The sequence below is a fragment of the Barbus barbus genome (genome assembly GCF_936440315.1).
Source record: "Barbus barbus genome assembly, chromosome: 19".
Classification (NCBI taxonomy): domain Eukaryota; kingdom Metazoa; phylum Chordata; class Actinopteri; order Cypriniformes; family Cyprinidae; genus Barbus; species Barbus barbus.
Window position 1 is genome coordinate 23,891,222 of NC_136747.1, and position 17,717 is coordinate 23,908,938.

Genomic DNA, 17,717 nt, shown 5'->3' on the forward strand with positions numbered 1-17,717 from the left:
GAGGTGAAACGCGGGAGCCGCTCCATTCTTACTTCTGCAGGGCGAGTTCCAGAGTGTGGCCGAGGACTTGGACAGCCTGTTGTTAATCACAGGCTCCGTCTGCCGCGGCAGGTTGACCGTGGAGGCCGAGCATCTGCCTGCAGAACGCAACACAGAGAGCAGAGCGTTCATACCGACCCCCTGAGCGACAGTGGGAGGGAGGGAGCGATACTGGTTTTCCCAAAGGAAGGGTCGTGCAGACTCAGAGGGAGAGCTGGAGGAGGTGGGTCACTTTTTCATCAACTTGTAAGATGATTGTACATTTAAGATGTACATTAAATTCCATTGACACCATTTTTATATGATGACTAACTTTTAAAGTACGTGAATACTAACCAAACTAGTACCATTCAAAAGTTTTGGGGTTGATAAGATTTTTTTGTTTTTGTAACAAAGGCTGCATTTATTTGATCAAAAAATCCAGTAAAATTGTGAAATATTATTACAATTTAAAATAACAGGTTAAATACATTTTAAAATAGAATTTATTTCTTCAGTGCAAAGCTGAATTTTCAGCATCATTACTCCAGTCTTCAGTGTCACACGATCCTTCAGAAATCATTCTAATTTGCTGCAAACAAATCATTTATTATTATCCATCTTGAAAACAGTTGCTCTGCTTAATTTTTTGTGGAAACTATTTTGCATTTTTCTAACATTATACATGTTTTACTACCACCTTTGATCAATTTAATGCATTCTTGCTGAATAAAAGTATCAATTTCTCAAAATATTCTTTATGACCCCAAACATTTGAACGGCATTGAATATTTAGACTTTCTAGGTAAATCAGCACTATCCTACTGAAAATACCAGCATTATCACCAGCATGTGTTGTGTTATGGATGATGGTTTCTAGCATGGCATGGCTTCTTAACCAGCTTAACCATAAAAACCCTGTTGGTCATCCATCATTACCAACTCCAAACAGCATGTAGACGTTTCATACTGGTCTGATCTGGTCTTTTCAACAGGGTAAACTGTATAATACATCACTTCCTGTAACACAATGGTCACTGTAGACACATCATCATATAAGGAAAAAGAATAGACTTTTCTTTTTGTCTTAATGTTATAATCAATGTCATACATACAGTAGACACATCAACGCAAAGGGACAGTTCACACACACACACAAAAAAAATTGTGTTATCATTTAAAACCTATATGACTGTCTTTCTTCTGTGTAACACGAAATAATTGTGAAATATCTCAGTGTACAAAGTCTGTTCGGTTACCAACATTCTTCAAAATATCTTAGTTTGTGTTCCACAGAGGACAGCTAGTCATACAGGTTTGGAACGATATAAGGGGGAGTAAATGATGACAGAATTTTCTTTTTTTGGGAGGACTTTCCCTTTAAAATCCCAATATAACATCTCTTTTAAGCTCTTTGGTCAAATAATATAGAAATAAATCACACCTTAACAAGAGATATTATCACAGTCCTCTATCAACATATATCCAACACATATACACCAGACAAAAAATGTTTTTAAAGAATAAAAAACATACAAAAACCAAAGAAAAACAAAAATAAACCATATAAAGAATGCTGATGCCAATGATTAGCAAGTTTTGTGGTGACAAGACTATTGTAAGATGGTTTTCTTCCTTCAAGTTTGATGTCAAGATGAACTTAAAGCGGGTCAACAAAATCAAAACCAGAGGATGATGCCTATTAACCACCTACAGCAGTAAAATCTCAGCACTGAAGACAAACTGACTGCTTTAACTCATATGGACACAGAACAAACACTGCTGAAGTCAACATATAAAGCTTCCAAGCTTATATCAGGGTCTCTTTATGATCCTGAGTATAGTTTTAAAAGGTAATGATAAGTCTAGACTTTAAAGTTGTATAAAGTTAAAACTTACTCTCTCTGCGGGAGGTCTGGTTCAAGCCGCCGGCCCATGACCACCTCTGCTGACGGATCTCAGCCCACGTTTTTTTGGTTGACCTCTTTATGGCAGATTCATACCTCTCCTGCAGAGAAAAAGACAATCATCAGATCACTTGTGTTTCATTTTTTTCATCCTAAGTTTCTGAATCACTTATACTCCTGGTACAGGAATTCATTTGGTAGTTTACTCCAGTCTTCAGTGTCGCATGATCCTTCAGAAATCATTCTAATTTGCTGATTTGCCGATCAAGAAACATTTCCTATTATTATCAGTGTTGAAATTTTGTGCAGACATTTTTTCAGGATTCTTTGATGAATAGAAAGAACTGCATTTATTCAAAATAGAAATATTCTGTGGCATGATAAACGTCTTTAATGTAACTTCTGACCAAGTTAATGCATGCTTGCTGAATATGATGATTTTCTAAAAAAAAAAAAAAAAACTTACCGACCACAAACTTTTGAATGGATATTGTGAATTTTGTATGAATATTGTTTTATAATTTGAAACTTGGTTTTTAATAAGTTTAGCTCGCAAATTATTTATGCATCGAATATTTATAATATATGGACCTTTCTGTGAAATTTTGTCATGCTGTCTCAATGAACATTTTGTTTGCAACTAATAGCACACGGTGTCTCTATACCTTGTTCTTCTCTAGTTTCTGTCTCTGTTTTTCCTCCAGTAGAGATCTTCGTTTCTCCGCCTTCAGTCGCTGTTCCTCTAACTTCCTTCTGCGCTCCTCCAACTGGCTCTCGCGCAAACGCCGTGCCTTCTCCTCCTTCTCCAACCACTGAGCTTTCTTGGCCGCTGAGAGAAACAGAGAGAGTTTTTGAGTGATGCTGCCTGCTGTATCTTATGACATTTTCTGGCAGAGTTCTCATTTCATCTAAATTAATTGTTCACCCAAAAATCATAATTTGCTGACATTTTCTCACTCTCAAACCATCCAAAATGTAGATGAGTATGTTTCTTTATCAGAACAGATTTGGACAAATTCTGACTATTTTTTTTTTTAACTCTTTTGGACTGTTTCTGCTTGTAAACAGTGCTTGATTTGTGCATCTTTCTCCTGATTTAGATGAGACAACTTTTCAATTTAGAAAGCAATAATATTGACAGAGGACTTGTATTTTAGCCAGAAACAAGAGTTTGACATTAATAATGTCTTAATGATGGATTTGTTTTTTTACAAACACACAGCTTGAAGATGTTGGTGGACTGGAATCCTGTGGATTGTTTTGTGGACTATTGTGATGTTTTTATCAGCTTTTTGGACTCTCATTCTGACGGCACCCATTCACTGCAGAAGATCCATTGGTGAACGAGTGATGTAATGCTACATTGCTCCAAATCTAAATTTCTCCAATGAAGAAACAAACTCATCTACATCTTGGATGACATAAGGGTGAGTAAATTGTTCAGCAAATTTTCATCTTTGTCTGTTTAACTATTTGTTTAAGTGTATTTATTCCTTAGGAGAAAAATAGACATAAATAAGACTATAATCATCTCTGACTTATGATTACAGACTTTGGTCTGACCAAATCTGAGCATATTCAAAGGCACTGAGATGTTTTCTGAAAACCTCTAGGAGAGACTAAGGTCTTTTTCTCAAGAAAAACTTCTGAAAAGCAGGAAATCTCATTAATGTCTGGCAGAAACAAATGAGATATTAAAAATGTGAATTTCCTATTTTATAATCAGAACTGATTGTTTTGCATTCATTAAAGTTCATTCCACTGAGAACTGGATTTTTATATTTATAAAATCCAGTGCTTGAGGAAAATGAAACTGCTAATAAAACAGCATTTTTCTCTCATGTGGGTTCAGTCGTTTCACTTCAAAAACAATTAAAAACCAATCAAAGCTCTTTATTTTAAACCCCAAGCACGCTGTGCAGCAGCTGGATGCATTCTGCTCACAGGCCCGATTTAAGGAACACACAAGACATCACACTGTGGAATTTCCTGTTTTTCAGTCCCTCAACCATAACTAAATCTACACACACAGCAGTCCAGATGGGATTTGAGTTGAGCAATACAAACACAGAGGAATTCACAACCTCTGCGTTTGCTTCCATTCACAACATCGCTTTAGATCGCGGGGCGACCCACTGCAATTACTTTAACCTGTTTCATTTCAAAGGCACATCCGCTTTATATCACAGGAAATGCAGTGACTCAATAATGAGATGAGCTGTGACTCAGATAAAAGCTTGTTTGAGAAGCACTACAATTCAAACAAGGCAAAAATCTGAATTGTGAAAATGTGGCTGTGCTGTGTTAATTAATATCTTTTTAGACCATTTGAGTAAAAGAAAGAAGTACCATGGTAATGTTTTGGACATAGCAGGCTACTATAGTAATATCATGGTCTAATATCATATTTCATCCACATATTATATCTCTTTGCCTAATAATGTTCATGTGTTGCGTTACAATTTACATTGCTTTATATTGCCTTACTACATATGATATTACAAAATTTCAGATTCATGAATTCACTTTTAACATTATCTTAAATAGTCTCTTATGTAGACTTTTTAAAACTGTGTAGCATACGTGTAGTTTGTGCACTGAGAAAATCATTTATGTGTAATTCTGACTTTCTCTAAATCCAATTACATAAAATCCTCCAATCCTTTATAAATTATATAACAGTTCTGTTTTATATCCTTCAAAGTAAGATGATCTCAGCCCTCACTTTAAACCACTGGGTCTCAGCTGCAGTGAACCGCTAGCGAGCTAAACAGCGCTTGCTAATCCTATTAGTTTCATACAATATGCTATATGACAGTGAGCCTGTGCTGAAAAATAGATTTTATACTCAATGCAATTCAGTGTAGCAGCAATCTGGCATTACAACGCATGCTTCGTTCGAACAGCTAAGCCAGGTTTATGTCTTTGTATACACAGCATTTGTCAAGCTAAGATATTTCGTCCTAGGCTACAATAAACCCCTTAATGTAAAATCTTCTGCTGTGGGGCAAGGGTGGACTTGTCGAACCGATAAACAGCTGGACAGCCAGAAACTGTGGTTTATCTGTGTCTGTACAGCTGAAAGAGAGCTGATATCCAAGCAGGTTAATCATGCTAATGGAAAACCTAATCACAGCTAATCTGAGAGAGAGAGAGGCATGGCTAAATGAACTGTAATGATGGCTCGTTTTTCACCCAGTGCCTGCAGGGATCTATCAAATAATTAAAAGTGGAGAATATGAGACACATGCATTGATTTATGAAGCCTGGTGCACATGGAAACGCTAAAATATGCATGTATTTCATAATCACTTGTAGCATGGAACGGCCTGCGTTTTTGCAGTACTGCAATAAATGTTAAACAATTTTGTTGTTTTTTATTTGTATTACATAACTAATATAAAATCATATTCCTTAATCATCATGATTCATGAAACTGTGGACAAAGAAATACTGAATCAAACTGGACACAACCAAAGGCAATACAAAAGCACAAGAGCACAGGACATGAAATAAATGGAAACGATCCACTTAATCGAATTATTGATCGCGTGACGTATCTTACCTTGCTCCTGGGTTCGCTGTTCTGCAGCAGTAAACACAAATCACAAGCACATCTGTCAGTCACGTCAGTTTCTACCTTTAAATGATGCTGCTGACTTCACAGAAATATGTCTCGCTGAACATCATTAGAAAGCCGTTGGCCTTGTATTGGCAGTTAAAGTTTGATTACCTAATTACACATAAGAATAGTATATAATTGGGTTAATTATTATTTGGCCTCACACCGACTCTGTAGTCCCAGTATCTTTATATTTATACTGAGATGTTCTTCAGTTGCTACTAGATAAATGTTTTGTGTGGCATAAGCATATCATTAGCTCTACAGGGCTGAACGTGTCCTGGGACAAAAGCTGTGTTTATGAAGTCTCACCCAAATATTTGGCCCGTTCCTCTCGCCGCTTTTTGGCTTGTTTCTGCCGTTGCTCTGAACTCATCTCATCTGTTGAGGAAAAGCAGATAACGCTTTAAAATGTACTTTTCATACCTTTTAAATGACAGTAAAATTTATATTGACGTAAGTATGTCATTTGCAAATGAAATACCATGCAGAAGTATGAAATGCAAATACCATTGATATTCCGATTGATATTTAAGAGAAAAACATCCTTATTTAAAAAGTTAAATATTAATACAAATATTAACAAAAGCAATGGCATGAAAATAAATCTTCCACAAAAGTTGTTTGCACCGCACTCTACCGCCGCTTGATCTTTCATTTAGATGCGTTAATCCATTAAATCACTTATTATACAAGTGTCCTATTGGTGATAAATATAGAATAAAATGAAAAGAAAAGACTCTTTGATGTGAGTGTGAATCATGGTTTTGTATAATGCACACACACACACATAGTAATCTTAAAGGTATAGCAGCAAAAACAGTTCAACAACGTTGTTTGCACCGCGCTCCTCCGTTACTTGATCTTTTTTATTTATTTTGGTTTATATCTCGAAGTTCTGACTTTATAACTTGCAATTGCGAGTTTGTATCACGCAATTCTGAGAAAAAAAAGCCAGAATTGTGAGATAAAAAGTCGCAATTACTTTTGGAATTTTTTATTCAGGGGCAGAAACAGGCTTCCATACTAAGGAATACAGAGGGAATGGAAAAAAATATATAACGATGCTCTAACTAAACTTTGTAAAATGCTACAAAAAGTGTAAAGTATGTCGCTTTTAATCTGATGAGTACTGGATGACACAGTAGGTAAGACATATGCTGAGTAATTTGTCTCTCAAGCTTCTCTTCTTCTTCGTTTCTCTTTCTTGACAAATTAGAGGCTTGTAACTGACATTTTCCATTTTCTTCTCAGCCTCAGGAGTGTATTGATTCAATCAAGATAAGTGTGACTCCAGCTCTTTAACCGCAGAGGTGCTTTAACTCAAGGCATTGAAGAGAAATGTGGTGAGTCAGGTACTATTCTGACCACACAGTCCCATATAAAGAATGCTCATCCAATTAAGACTCATGCATCAGTGTTTCTTCTATCTGTTCTCGTTAAGCGTGTCCTCCTTGTAATGCAATATACAGGCAATGCTTTCTCAACGAATGAAACTGTTGCCATGGCAATCAGTCTGCCCCGCGCCCACCATCAAAAGAACTCGACTAAGCCTTATACACTCGAGACTGTTCGAGAACACTCAGCAAACCTTCCCCAAACACACACAGCCCAAGGTTTGCACGATGCTTTGATGCACGGTCATGCTGGGTTTCAGCGTCTCGCCCTCTTCATGAACAATGCCTTGGCTTGCTGCCACAACCGTCCGATTTAGGATGAATTTAGAAAAGGGTCATTTTAAAGTCAGTCTGATGACATGGATGTTAACATACATGCAGTTTACAATGCTGAGGGTCCAATATGTTTTCTCATTTTCAACCTTTTACTGTACAGGTTTTATCACAAATGTCATGATCATTTTAAACCTAATACTTTACAAAAATTGTATTTTTACATGTTCAAAAAAGAGAATTTACTCTATATTCTAAATGGTTCTTTTAAGTGAGTATATGTGAAAAAGCAACTATAAAACAAAAAAGTCAACCTTTTAGTAACTGATACCAATGCCAGTGAAATCTCACTTTATTAATTAAAATGGTAAATATTAATATGTGCATGAAAAGTAATGGAATAAAAAAAAATACTAATAATAGAAATAATAAATAAATAAATACGAAAATAATATATTTAAAATGTATTAAATAAATCTTAAAAATAGTGTATAAATATAATAAAATATGATAATTATCTATCTATCTATCTATGCATGCTATGGTGGTTATGTGTATAATGTATAATGATAAAAATTCTATAGACAAAATTGATATTCAACACCTGAAGGCTTGTATTGCAGTGTACTGTACCTTTTTTTGTGGGCGGGTTGGGGCTGGATCCAGGTGTGCTGGGTCTCGATTTGATTGGTTCTGTTTTTGAGGGAGGGTCTGTTATGAAGGAGGAGTCTGTGACCGTTGTGTCGTCAGCTTTCAGGATCTCACTGTCCAACTCAATCTCTTTCTGAAGCGTGCCGCTCGTCCCTGGAGGAGATGTGAGAACTGGAGGAGTGAGAGAAACGAAAAAAGAAAATTAAATGACATTAAAATCATAAAGCAGAATTTGCAACTTAGAATCATCATTTGAAAACTAACCAACGATTTAGCAGTGTAAGAGTAAATTGACAGTAATAAAATACTATATATAAAACTGGTAATTTGGCACTAACCACAATCATAATTAATGAGCTTTGCAACACTAACACAGTTATTGAACTGAACTGAATCAACACTAAAATAAACTGAGCTGAATAATGACACTATTGCCTTCTGTACAGCTTATTTATTTATTGGCAGAAAATGTGGGTAAAATGTATAATTTTGTATCTGTATTAAGTTTTTAGTTAATGTTGTGGAATAAATAAACAAACAAACAAACTGATACCTATATCATCTGAAAATAAAAAAAAATAAAAAAACACTAATCATAAAATAATGTTAAAGCTATGGTTACTATGGACAATTTTTGCATTGGATATATATATAAACCAGCCTCATGATTTCAAGCATCATTACCTGGCAACTGAAGTATCATTTTAAGGACTCGTGTGCATAAACACAGAATCTCTAGGACTGTTAATACAGTCATTTGTATGCTCCAGCATGCAGTATCAGATTTTACCCAATGTTTCCTCGCTAACCAAGCATTCAACCTTATTAGCAGAGCATTAGCAACCTGTTCACACTTTACTCACACGTAAAATACATTAAAGACGACATGTGATCTCCCTAACGTGGGATTTTCACATGAGAAACACAGCAGAGATCATTAGACTCTTGTGTATCTCTTTTCTCTGAATATAAAGGTGTGGATGAAGCCAGGAGGAATCAGCACTGTCTGTCACCACACATGCAATAAACGTTGACTATACTCTTCCTAGGCCTTGCTTTTCCAACTTAGTGCTTTCATTAGTTTAATGGAAGTCCTAAACCCTCGCCCATCCTTAACATAATGGATTGAGTGGCTTCTGAAGGATTAACTGAACGCTATGCTGTAGAAATCCATGACTGCAGCCTTTCAGATGAATTTGGATAATGATCATGGCATGAATCTAATTAGATAACAGGATCAGTAGTGACCGCTCATTTAACAGCAGACTAAATATGTTTATTCTCTTCACATCAGATGCAGAAAAGAGCTTCAGACACGCTAAAGGTCCCCTGGAGCAGCGAGACCCTCCGGAGAGGCAAAATGAAGGGCAATTAAAGGGCTGTTGGTTTCAAGCCAACAGCGTCATCTCGGCTTCAAACAGTGTTGGGCAGAGAGAGTTGAAAACTGGCAAAAAGTTATATTTATCTTTAACAAACGCAGCTAGATGCTAGCTATATGAAGAAACCATTTGCAAAAGCATAAAATGCTACACTGTAAAAAATGACCGTGATTTTAACGTTAAAAGACTGTGAAAATACTACAGTAAAAACCTGTTACATGTTAACGGTAAACTCCTGTAAAATTTACAGGAAAAAACGTAAACTGACGTTCCCAGAATTCCATGTGTTGCATTTCAAATTTTGTTTGAATTTGATGTTTTTTCTTAATCAGTTATGTTTATTAGGGTTGTATGTTACATCTAATGTTGTTAAATGAATGTTTATTGCATATTTCAGTTTAATGAGTCTCACCATGATGGTGTTTAAATGACACTGTGCACCTTCTATATATGTTATTATTTAAAAGCTGCTTGTGATGGGCTTTGGTTCATCATGTGACTTTCTCATCACCACCTGCATTTGGTGGTTATCAGTGTATTTCAAAGGTACAAAACAGATTTCAGTACTTCAATACTGAAATTACGGTATTTAACTGTAAATTTAAATTAAAACGGTAAAACCTAAAATGTTGTTACTGTATTTTTTACAGTAGAATTCCAGCAACCACAGCTGCCGTTTTTTTACCGTAAATGTTGCAGATTTTTCGTTTTTACAGTGTACTGTATCACAACAAAATGATCAATGCCAATTATAGTGACACACCAGAATTATAGCCTATATTAGGATTTCCCAAAATGGGGATCATGAGGGAACTCATGAAATATATATTTAGTTTTTTATTTATCTATTTGCATCTATAGATTTCAATTACAATACCTATCTTTAAAAGCTGTAAGTTACACTCCAAGCTTTACAGTTCATAACACTTTTTTCCTGGATGTTGACAGTATTTTCTGATATTTCCCTCTTTTTATATAAAAAACTGACCTTGCCCTGCCTTAATTTATGCAAATTTAGTGTTTAATTAGATAATGCATTATTTACACATTTAAACATTTCATAAAACTTGTAAAATAAAACAATTGTCTTAAAACATAAATAAATATAGTCAATTTCAACGTTCAACAAAAGACACAGATATGATACTAATAGTTTTATTAGTATTTTCAATCAGTTTTTTATTTTTATATTTTCAAGTTTCATTTTAAAGTTTTAGTGATTGTTTTCTGTGTTTTTGTCAGTTTTAGTAGTTTTTTTGTCGTTTTTATGTCTTAATAATATGTCTTTTTATTATTTTTTAATTTGGTTTTAGTTATTTTAATACATCAAGTCAAACTATATTAAAATGAGAAATGTTGTCTTGATATTTAACAAAATAATTAAAAGATTTTATACTTTATTTGATTTCAGTTAGCATATATTTTAAGTAAAAAGATTTTTTATGATAATTTAACTTTTGTTTTTGTTAACTACCCTAATATTCACTAGTCATTAAAAATCTGAAAATTAACCTTGTGTCAATCATAACTACTGTGTCGCACCAAGTTTAAAGCTTTTATCAAAACGTCAATGTTGAGCAGTTGGCCTCTGACCTCACGGGGTAAACATGAGGTCAGCGTGAGTCTAAACATCCTGTTTTGATTAGAGGGCATGTCTGTGTTTCTCCAGTTGTTTCTGAGGTTGATGAGGTTTCTGTCTTTGAATGTGCAGCTGTCGTCTTAGAGCCGACCTCATGACAGGAAGACAAAAAGCCTGACTGCCTACAGACACTACTGCTGTTTAGAAGTGCAAAGAGACAGCCGCTGAGCTTTGTTACTGTAAATATCTCAGAGAAAACCATATGGCAGTAAATAAAGTACACTGTTGGCAATTCAACCCCTTACAAGCATTGAGCCACACATCAAAGGCCAATGATAAATCCCAGCTTCCCCTCTGTACTCTTTTTAAAGGAAGTCAAGTTCCCATGTTCGTTCTGTAAAGGTTAGCAGCAGGCCAGTGTCTCACTGCTGAGACCAACGGGACAAACTGTCTGCGTTAACAAAGAAATGCCATCTGTCCCGAGAAAGACACAGAAGTGTGCAATTTTTCTTCTGCTTAGAAACAGATATGCTCACACTAATCAGATGCTAAATTACTCTAATTTGGAGATGGAATTAATTAGTTCTTCACAGAAGCAATAAAGCATATTAGATGTGAGATACCATAAGCAGACACTAATTTGCTATCAGAACATTACTGTTGCTGAATTATTGAAAATCAATTAATGCACCTCCTGAGGTGGTAATGCCAGCTTAACAGTGCTGTGGTTGGTATGATTAATTATAATGGTTGACGCTGTCTTTAATTACCCATCAGCATGGCAACAGGAACAAATACAAAACCTCCCAAGATGCACTAGGGGAAAATGTAGAAGAGGTCAATACCAAAGTTTTGTGAGCTTGAAAGAGAAAGAAAAACATTGCATGTGATCCAGGGATGATGCAATGTTTGGGCAAAGGGACAAAGAGATAAAAACAGCAGTAAAACCCAAGACTAAAGGATAAAAAAGGGTTTAGGACGTGTCCGGGCAGATTATCTGAGACGCAGCAAGGGAAAACCTCAAGAGACGAGAGGTCTGGAATTTCGGATAAAAGAGAGAACAATCTTCCTGACAAGCTTTGTGCTGCAGTACATTTGGTGTTTCAGAGAAAAGGCCTGGATGAATCTTCTTCCGGATGATTTGGTTTGAGCAGATAGTCCTGTAGCCACAGCAGAGGGCATCTGACCGCAGTCAGCTAAACACGCAGACACCTGCGTTTGAGTATAAAAGTTCACGTGACGGGTTCCGCACCGCAGACACAGATCTGTCAGGTCCATCGCAGCCAGATCGAGTTTCACCTCTAGCTAACAGTAAAAATAGTCCCCACAATCCCTCATCAGCCATAAAAGGAGATGAAAAAATATAGTAGACAAGAAATGCAATGAGAGAAAAGCAGATTTTCTGCAAGCAAAATTCACCACATGATAGGGTGTTGTGGGTGGTTGCCAAGGTGTTGCCATGCAAAAACTAAAACCATTAAAAACAATTTTGTGAAATGTTAAATAAAATATACACATGAAAAACCTAAAACAAACTAAAATTAGAAACGTTTTCTTGCTAACTGAAATTAATAAATTGAAGCTCTAAAATTATTATTAACTAAATAAATAAAATAAAAAAACTTAAATTGCAATATTTATAAAAAAATTGCAATATTAAAAGGCTAATTGCAATATTATAATTATGAAATTAAATTAAAATAATAAATAATAACAATCTAATAAATAAATAAATAAGACCTAAATAGTAAAAAGTATAAAAAAATAAAAAGTAATATAAAAATATTATATTAAATATAAATAATTTTTTAGTCATTTTGTTATGTGCTATTATTGATTTTGTTTAGTGATTGATTTTGTTTTGTTTAGTTGTGGAGTTATTTTTTAATTGTAATTTTATTAAAAATTTTTGTAATAATTTGTTTTATTTCAAATTCAATTTATTTGATTTATTTTGATTTAGTTCAACATTTACATTTTTGTTGAGATTATCATCAAATATTTAGATTTTATTTGAACTTTATTTCAATTAACAAAATGGGTTTATTAGTTTTATATAACAATAGAAAAACTAATATAGACAGAAGTTTGATAACTATTAGATGACGATTATAGGGCTATAAAATGTATAACTCAAGATTCATTTTTAAATTTATGAAAAGCATTTGTGTTTACACTGAAAACAAACACAAAGTGGAGACACTTCTATCCGCTCTTTATGTAATCAGACTCCTATCTAGATGAAAGAATTAGCATATTAAAAAGTTCCTATTTGTGTTTTTTTCTTTGAAAACCCTGATGTGACTTAAATATACAGCTGTAAATACACTCTGTTCTGTGGTTTATGCATTAGCATATGTGCTGGATGAAGGGATTTACAGACACAATGGTGTGAAGTGGGTCAGTGGCACGTCCGTAACAGGTCTGTTGTGTGTCAGCAGCGGAGAGAAGAGCACAAGGCTCAGTGGATCTGGGTTAGTCGGACCTCAGGCATGTGCGGCATGCATCTCTGCAGTCTGTGTGGATGGCAACAGAACACAACATGGCACAGGGCGCCTGAGATTTGCACACACAGGCACATGACCGTAAGCGAGAGCAGCAGCGAAGCTAAACAAGGACACTGAGAGTCTCTCAGAGTGGATATTTCCTACCGTTTACACTTAAAACCACAACCACAAATACCTATTGCTAACAATTTAAGTGTAAGAGTCCACAAGCAAGCAGTAAACTTCATATTATTTTCACATGGGTCATGCAGGGAACTGTGCTATTTGTGCCCTCTTTGTGTCCCAATGACCTACTGCTGCTATAATTAACAAGATGCTGCACCGAGGCACATTTAACATTTGACAGATTTAATGTTTAGTAAATAATGCAAAAGAAATTAACCATTTTATCTGATAATTTTATCAGATAATTTGCATCTACTGTACCACATCAACTAATTTTATTGAAATTAAAATTAAAACTCTACTTTGTAAATAATGGTTTGACCTTTCTGGCATCATATTTAGGGCAGTTACATAATTATAAGTCTTTTCAGACTTGTTCAAACGTGCTTAAACACTTGAACCTCCACAGTTCAACTTTGGATGAAAAAATATTGATTTGTTTTACAGAATTTCTTTTCTTGGCATAAAGTACAAACAATATTGACTGTGATTAATGTGGTGTGATGTGATAATTTTTGCTAGCTGAGGTTATTATTAGCCAATTATTATGACCTTCAACACTGTTTAATTAACTTAAATGTTAAATACGTTTATTTATCAAGGATGCATTAAGTGAAGTGACAGTGAAGACATATATTATAATGTTATAACATTATTCTATTTCAAATAAAAGCTGTTCTTTTGAACTTTCAATTTATCAAATAAGAAAGATGCATTGATGTTTCCACCCAAAAAAAAAAGAAATTAAGAAGCACAACTGTTTTCAACATTTTTTATATAATTTTTAAATATTTTTATTTATTTATTGAGCAGCAAATCAACATATTGGAATGATTTCTGAAGGATCATGTGACATTGAAGACTGTAATAAGGCCTGCTAAAAATTCAGTTTTGCATCACATTAATAAATTACATTTTAAAATAGATTAATATAGAAAAGTTATTTTAACTGGTAATAATATTTCATAATTTTACTGCCAACCCCTGCCAAATCTTTTGAGCTTTTCAACTACAACAAAGCACAAAGTGACTTAATTAGTAATGAAATAATGAAACAGAATACTAAGAATATAGTGGTAAATATTTATGATTACTTTAAGAATAACTTTCCTGAAAATTACAGCAACAAGTAGCACCGTTTCCTGAGAATGACGCAGTTAGAGTTGGAATAAACAGCAGAAACTCTGTATATCTGATGTTTAAAACAAAGCTGAAATACTGTTGTTCCTGCTGCTCTAAAGATCTCAGTGGCCTTGATAAAAAAACAACAACCCGTCAACTTTGAAATCAAAATCTCTGCAGTACATCACTGCTACCTAAACCATAACTCCTGTTTTTACAGAACATCTGTATTATTCTAGAGCTTTTGTCATGTGACAAAGCTAAACACAACTTTTAAGATATCTTTAAATACAAATTTAGTACATTCACATCACTAGAAATACAAAACAGAACAATGAAAAGCAACAGAACTGCATTTTTCTCTTGGGGTTCTTCGGAAGTGTCCGATGGAGTGACAACAATCTGTCTCGCAGATCAACATGCCGGATAAACTGGGTTACCCACATCTGCATTGAGACGCACAGTACGCCAGAGGAGTGCTCGATTCGTCCAAACACCATTAATATTTTCATAACCCTCTGCATCACTCCCACTCACTGAAGTCAGACATTTGCACAAATGGAAACAGTTATATCTTGATATACGGTTGTGAGATAGTAGGGCAAGACTGATTTCACGGCTAAAAGTTGCTCTTCAAACCATACAGCTCATAGCTTAAAAAATGAGGCCCAGTCCAACAACCACACGGCCTGAACGGTTGCCCTGATTACAGACACAACAACATCAATCGTTTCAAACCCCAAAACTGCCTGTAAGCGCTATATTGCATGATGTGGTAATTAGTCACCTACTGACACGCTTCATGATTGTTTGGTGTGTGATTATCGAGATTGATCATTTAGAAATAATCAGCATCAATAAACACTTCAGCTCATTCAGGGCACAATGAGACATTATATTTTATAGGATATATGTGAGAAATTTGAACAGTTTTTTGTATTTTTTTAGCAAACATCTAAAAGCTTCAGATCAGTAAAAATGAGATAAGCCGCATTAAGGGATTTTATCAATCTAAATTAAAGCTGGCCTTTAATGTAGGTTTAATAGAAAGAGCATCCAAATATACATAAGCATGTTTAAACCATGTGTGTGGACATGAAGGATGTCGGCACCGTGACTTTGTTTACATGTGCAGTGACCTACATTTATCCATCCGTATTTTGGCATATGAAATGTCATCGGGAAATCAAATGAAATGTTTTTACTTTCTTATTGCATGTTTCTGAGTGCACTGCTTATTTTTACATTTAAATGTATGCATTTGGCATGCTTTTATCCTAAGTGACCTACATTATCTTTGCTAGTGCCATGCTCCACTGTCTGAGTTATAAGGCTATGTGCATGATTTATGTTTGTCTTTGTAATCCTATAAAGTGAACATAATACAAAAGTGGACTGAAAAGTATGGGTGCCCTCAGAATGAGAGTCTAAACAGCTGATAAAAACATCACAATAATCTGTATGTAATCCACATGACTCCAGTCTATCAATTAACGTCTTGTGAAGCGAAACACTGTGTGTGTTTGTAACATATGTAGGAATTTTTAACTTCAAACTAGTTTCTATCCATAATATTGCTTCCTCCAGTGAAAACGTCATCTCGACTGAATCAGGAGAGAAATATGCACAGATCAAGCACTGGTTACAAGCAAAAACAGGCCAAAAGAGGTCTACACAATTATGTTGGTGGATTTTGATGTGAGAGGACAACAAGCAATTGACTTTTTAATTGGACGAAGAGTTATTATGTATTCGTATTTTAGCCGGAAGCAATGGTTTAATGTTAAAGTTAAGTTTGTTTCTTATACAAACACACAGCCTTTTGTTTCATAAGACGTTAACTGATGGACTGGAGCAGTGTGGATTACTTGTGGATTATTGTGATGTTTTAATCAGCTGTTTGGATTCTCATTCTGACGGCACCCATTCACTGCAGATGATCTATTGGTGAGCAACTGATGTGATGCTAAGTTTCTCCAAATCTGTTCTAATGAAGAAACAAACTCATCTACATCTTGGATAGCCTGAGGGTGAGTAAATTTAGAATAATGAAATAAATACACAAAAAAAATGAAAAAAAAAATGGTATTATCCAAGTTAGTATAATTCTTTTCCCGCAGATTTTACCTTACAACAAAATGTTACTATTCCCTAAGTATATCTCAGACAGCAAAATCATGCAAAATTTTCTCACATAAACCCCCCAAAATGTGAAAATGTATGACAGGAGTGTAGCACAGTGTATCTAGGTTTGTCTGTGTCACGTCTAGCCGTCTCTGTGTGAACTGAAGCAGAAGAGGACGGATATAAATATGTAAAACAGAGCAAACTGATGCAGCCTGCCATTTGAGCTGATCCTGCAGAGAAGTATCAAGGGTGAAGGCTCTCTGACATTTTGCAGTATAAAATGGCTGTCAGAAGTCTTAAAAATGATGAAAACCAGTGAAAAGGAATGTGAATTTAATGGCCTTATGGTAAGATCCCTGAACCGCAGGGGTTTAATCCTGTAAACTTTAAGATGAATAAAGCGAGCAATCCACCTTATCACCAAGAACAAACCACTTAAGAAATATAAAATTACTCCAGACGCACTGTGCAATAAGCTGCTTTTAGACTAACCTACCTGATAAATAAGTGATTGTATAAATGCAGCCAAACAGAGAGAAAAGCTGCATGGTTAGGAGGAAATGCTATGCAATTCCCTGGATTTCCCTGCACGCTCCTTCCATTAGGAGCCACTTGATACTAAGGTCATTTTATGGAGGATGGACGATCTGTGTCCTTGATTAAGCCAAGATGAAAGCAGAAATGACACCACCTAGCCAAGTCACCATGACTCGATATTTAAAACATATAAACCCAAGAGCAGGCAGCGTCCTGTGAAGAGCATGTAATATTACTCTCATCATATGACCGGGTCTATAAATACCTTCAGGTCTGTTCAGACACACTTGGGGGAAAGTGTTAATGTGGCTTCCTCTGGCACATGCTGCAGTGACAGAAGATTCATTCTGAAGGTCAACAGAAGCAGCTGTGAGAGCATCAGGGAAAGAATCCAAGAAAATGTGAGTCATATGACTCATTCCCAGCAGGAAAC

The 17,717-nt window shown here is 35.2% G+C and overlaps 1 protein-coding gene across 2 annotated transcripts in view; it reads right to left on the reverse strand.

Moving 5' to 3' along the window:
* LOC306884912 (uncharacterized protein) overlaps positions 1-17,717 on the reverse strand; it is a 39,977-nt gene that overhangs the window by 11,896 nt on the left and 10,364 nt on the right. Inside the window, exons 2-6 of one of the 2 annotated variants that reach the window (XM_079441149.1) lie at positions 7,851-8,039; positions 5,860-5,928; positions 2,591-2,754; positions 1,918-2,026; positions 33-137 (exon numbers count right to left, since the gene is read on the reverse strand). In XM_079441149.1, the coding sequence (XP_079297275.1) occupies positions 33-137; positions 1,918-2,026; positions 2,591-2,754; positions 5,860-5,928; positions 7,851-8,039 (636 nt within the window). The remainder of the gene's footprint in view (positions 1-32; positions 138-1,917; positions 2,027-2,590; positions 2,755-5,859; positions 5,929-7,850; positions 8,040-17,717) is intronic. The other variant, XM_079441150.1, reaches the window with a different exon arrangement.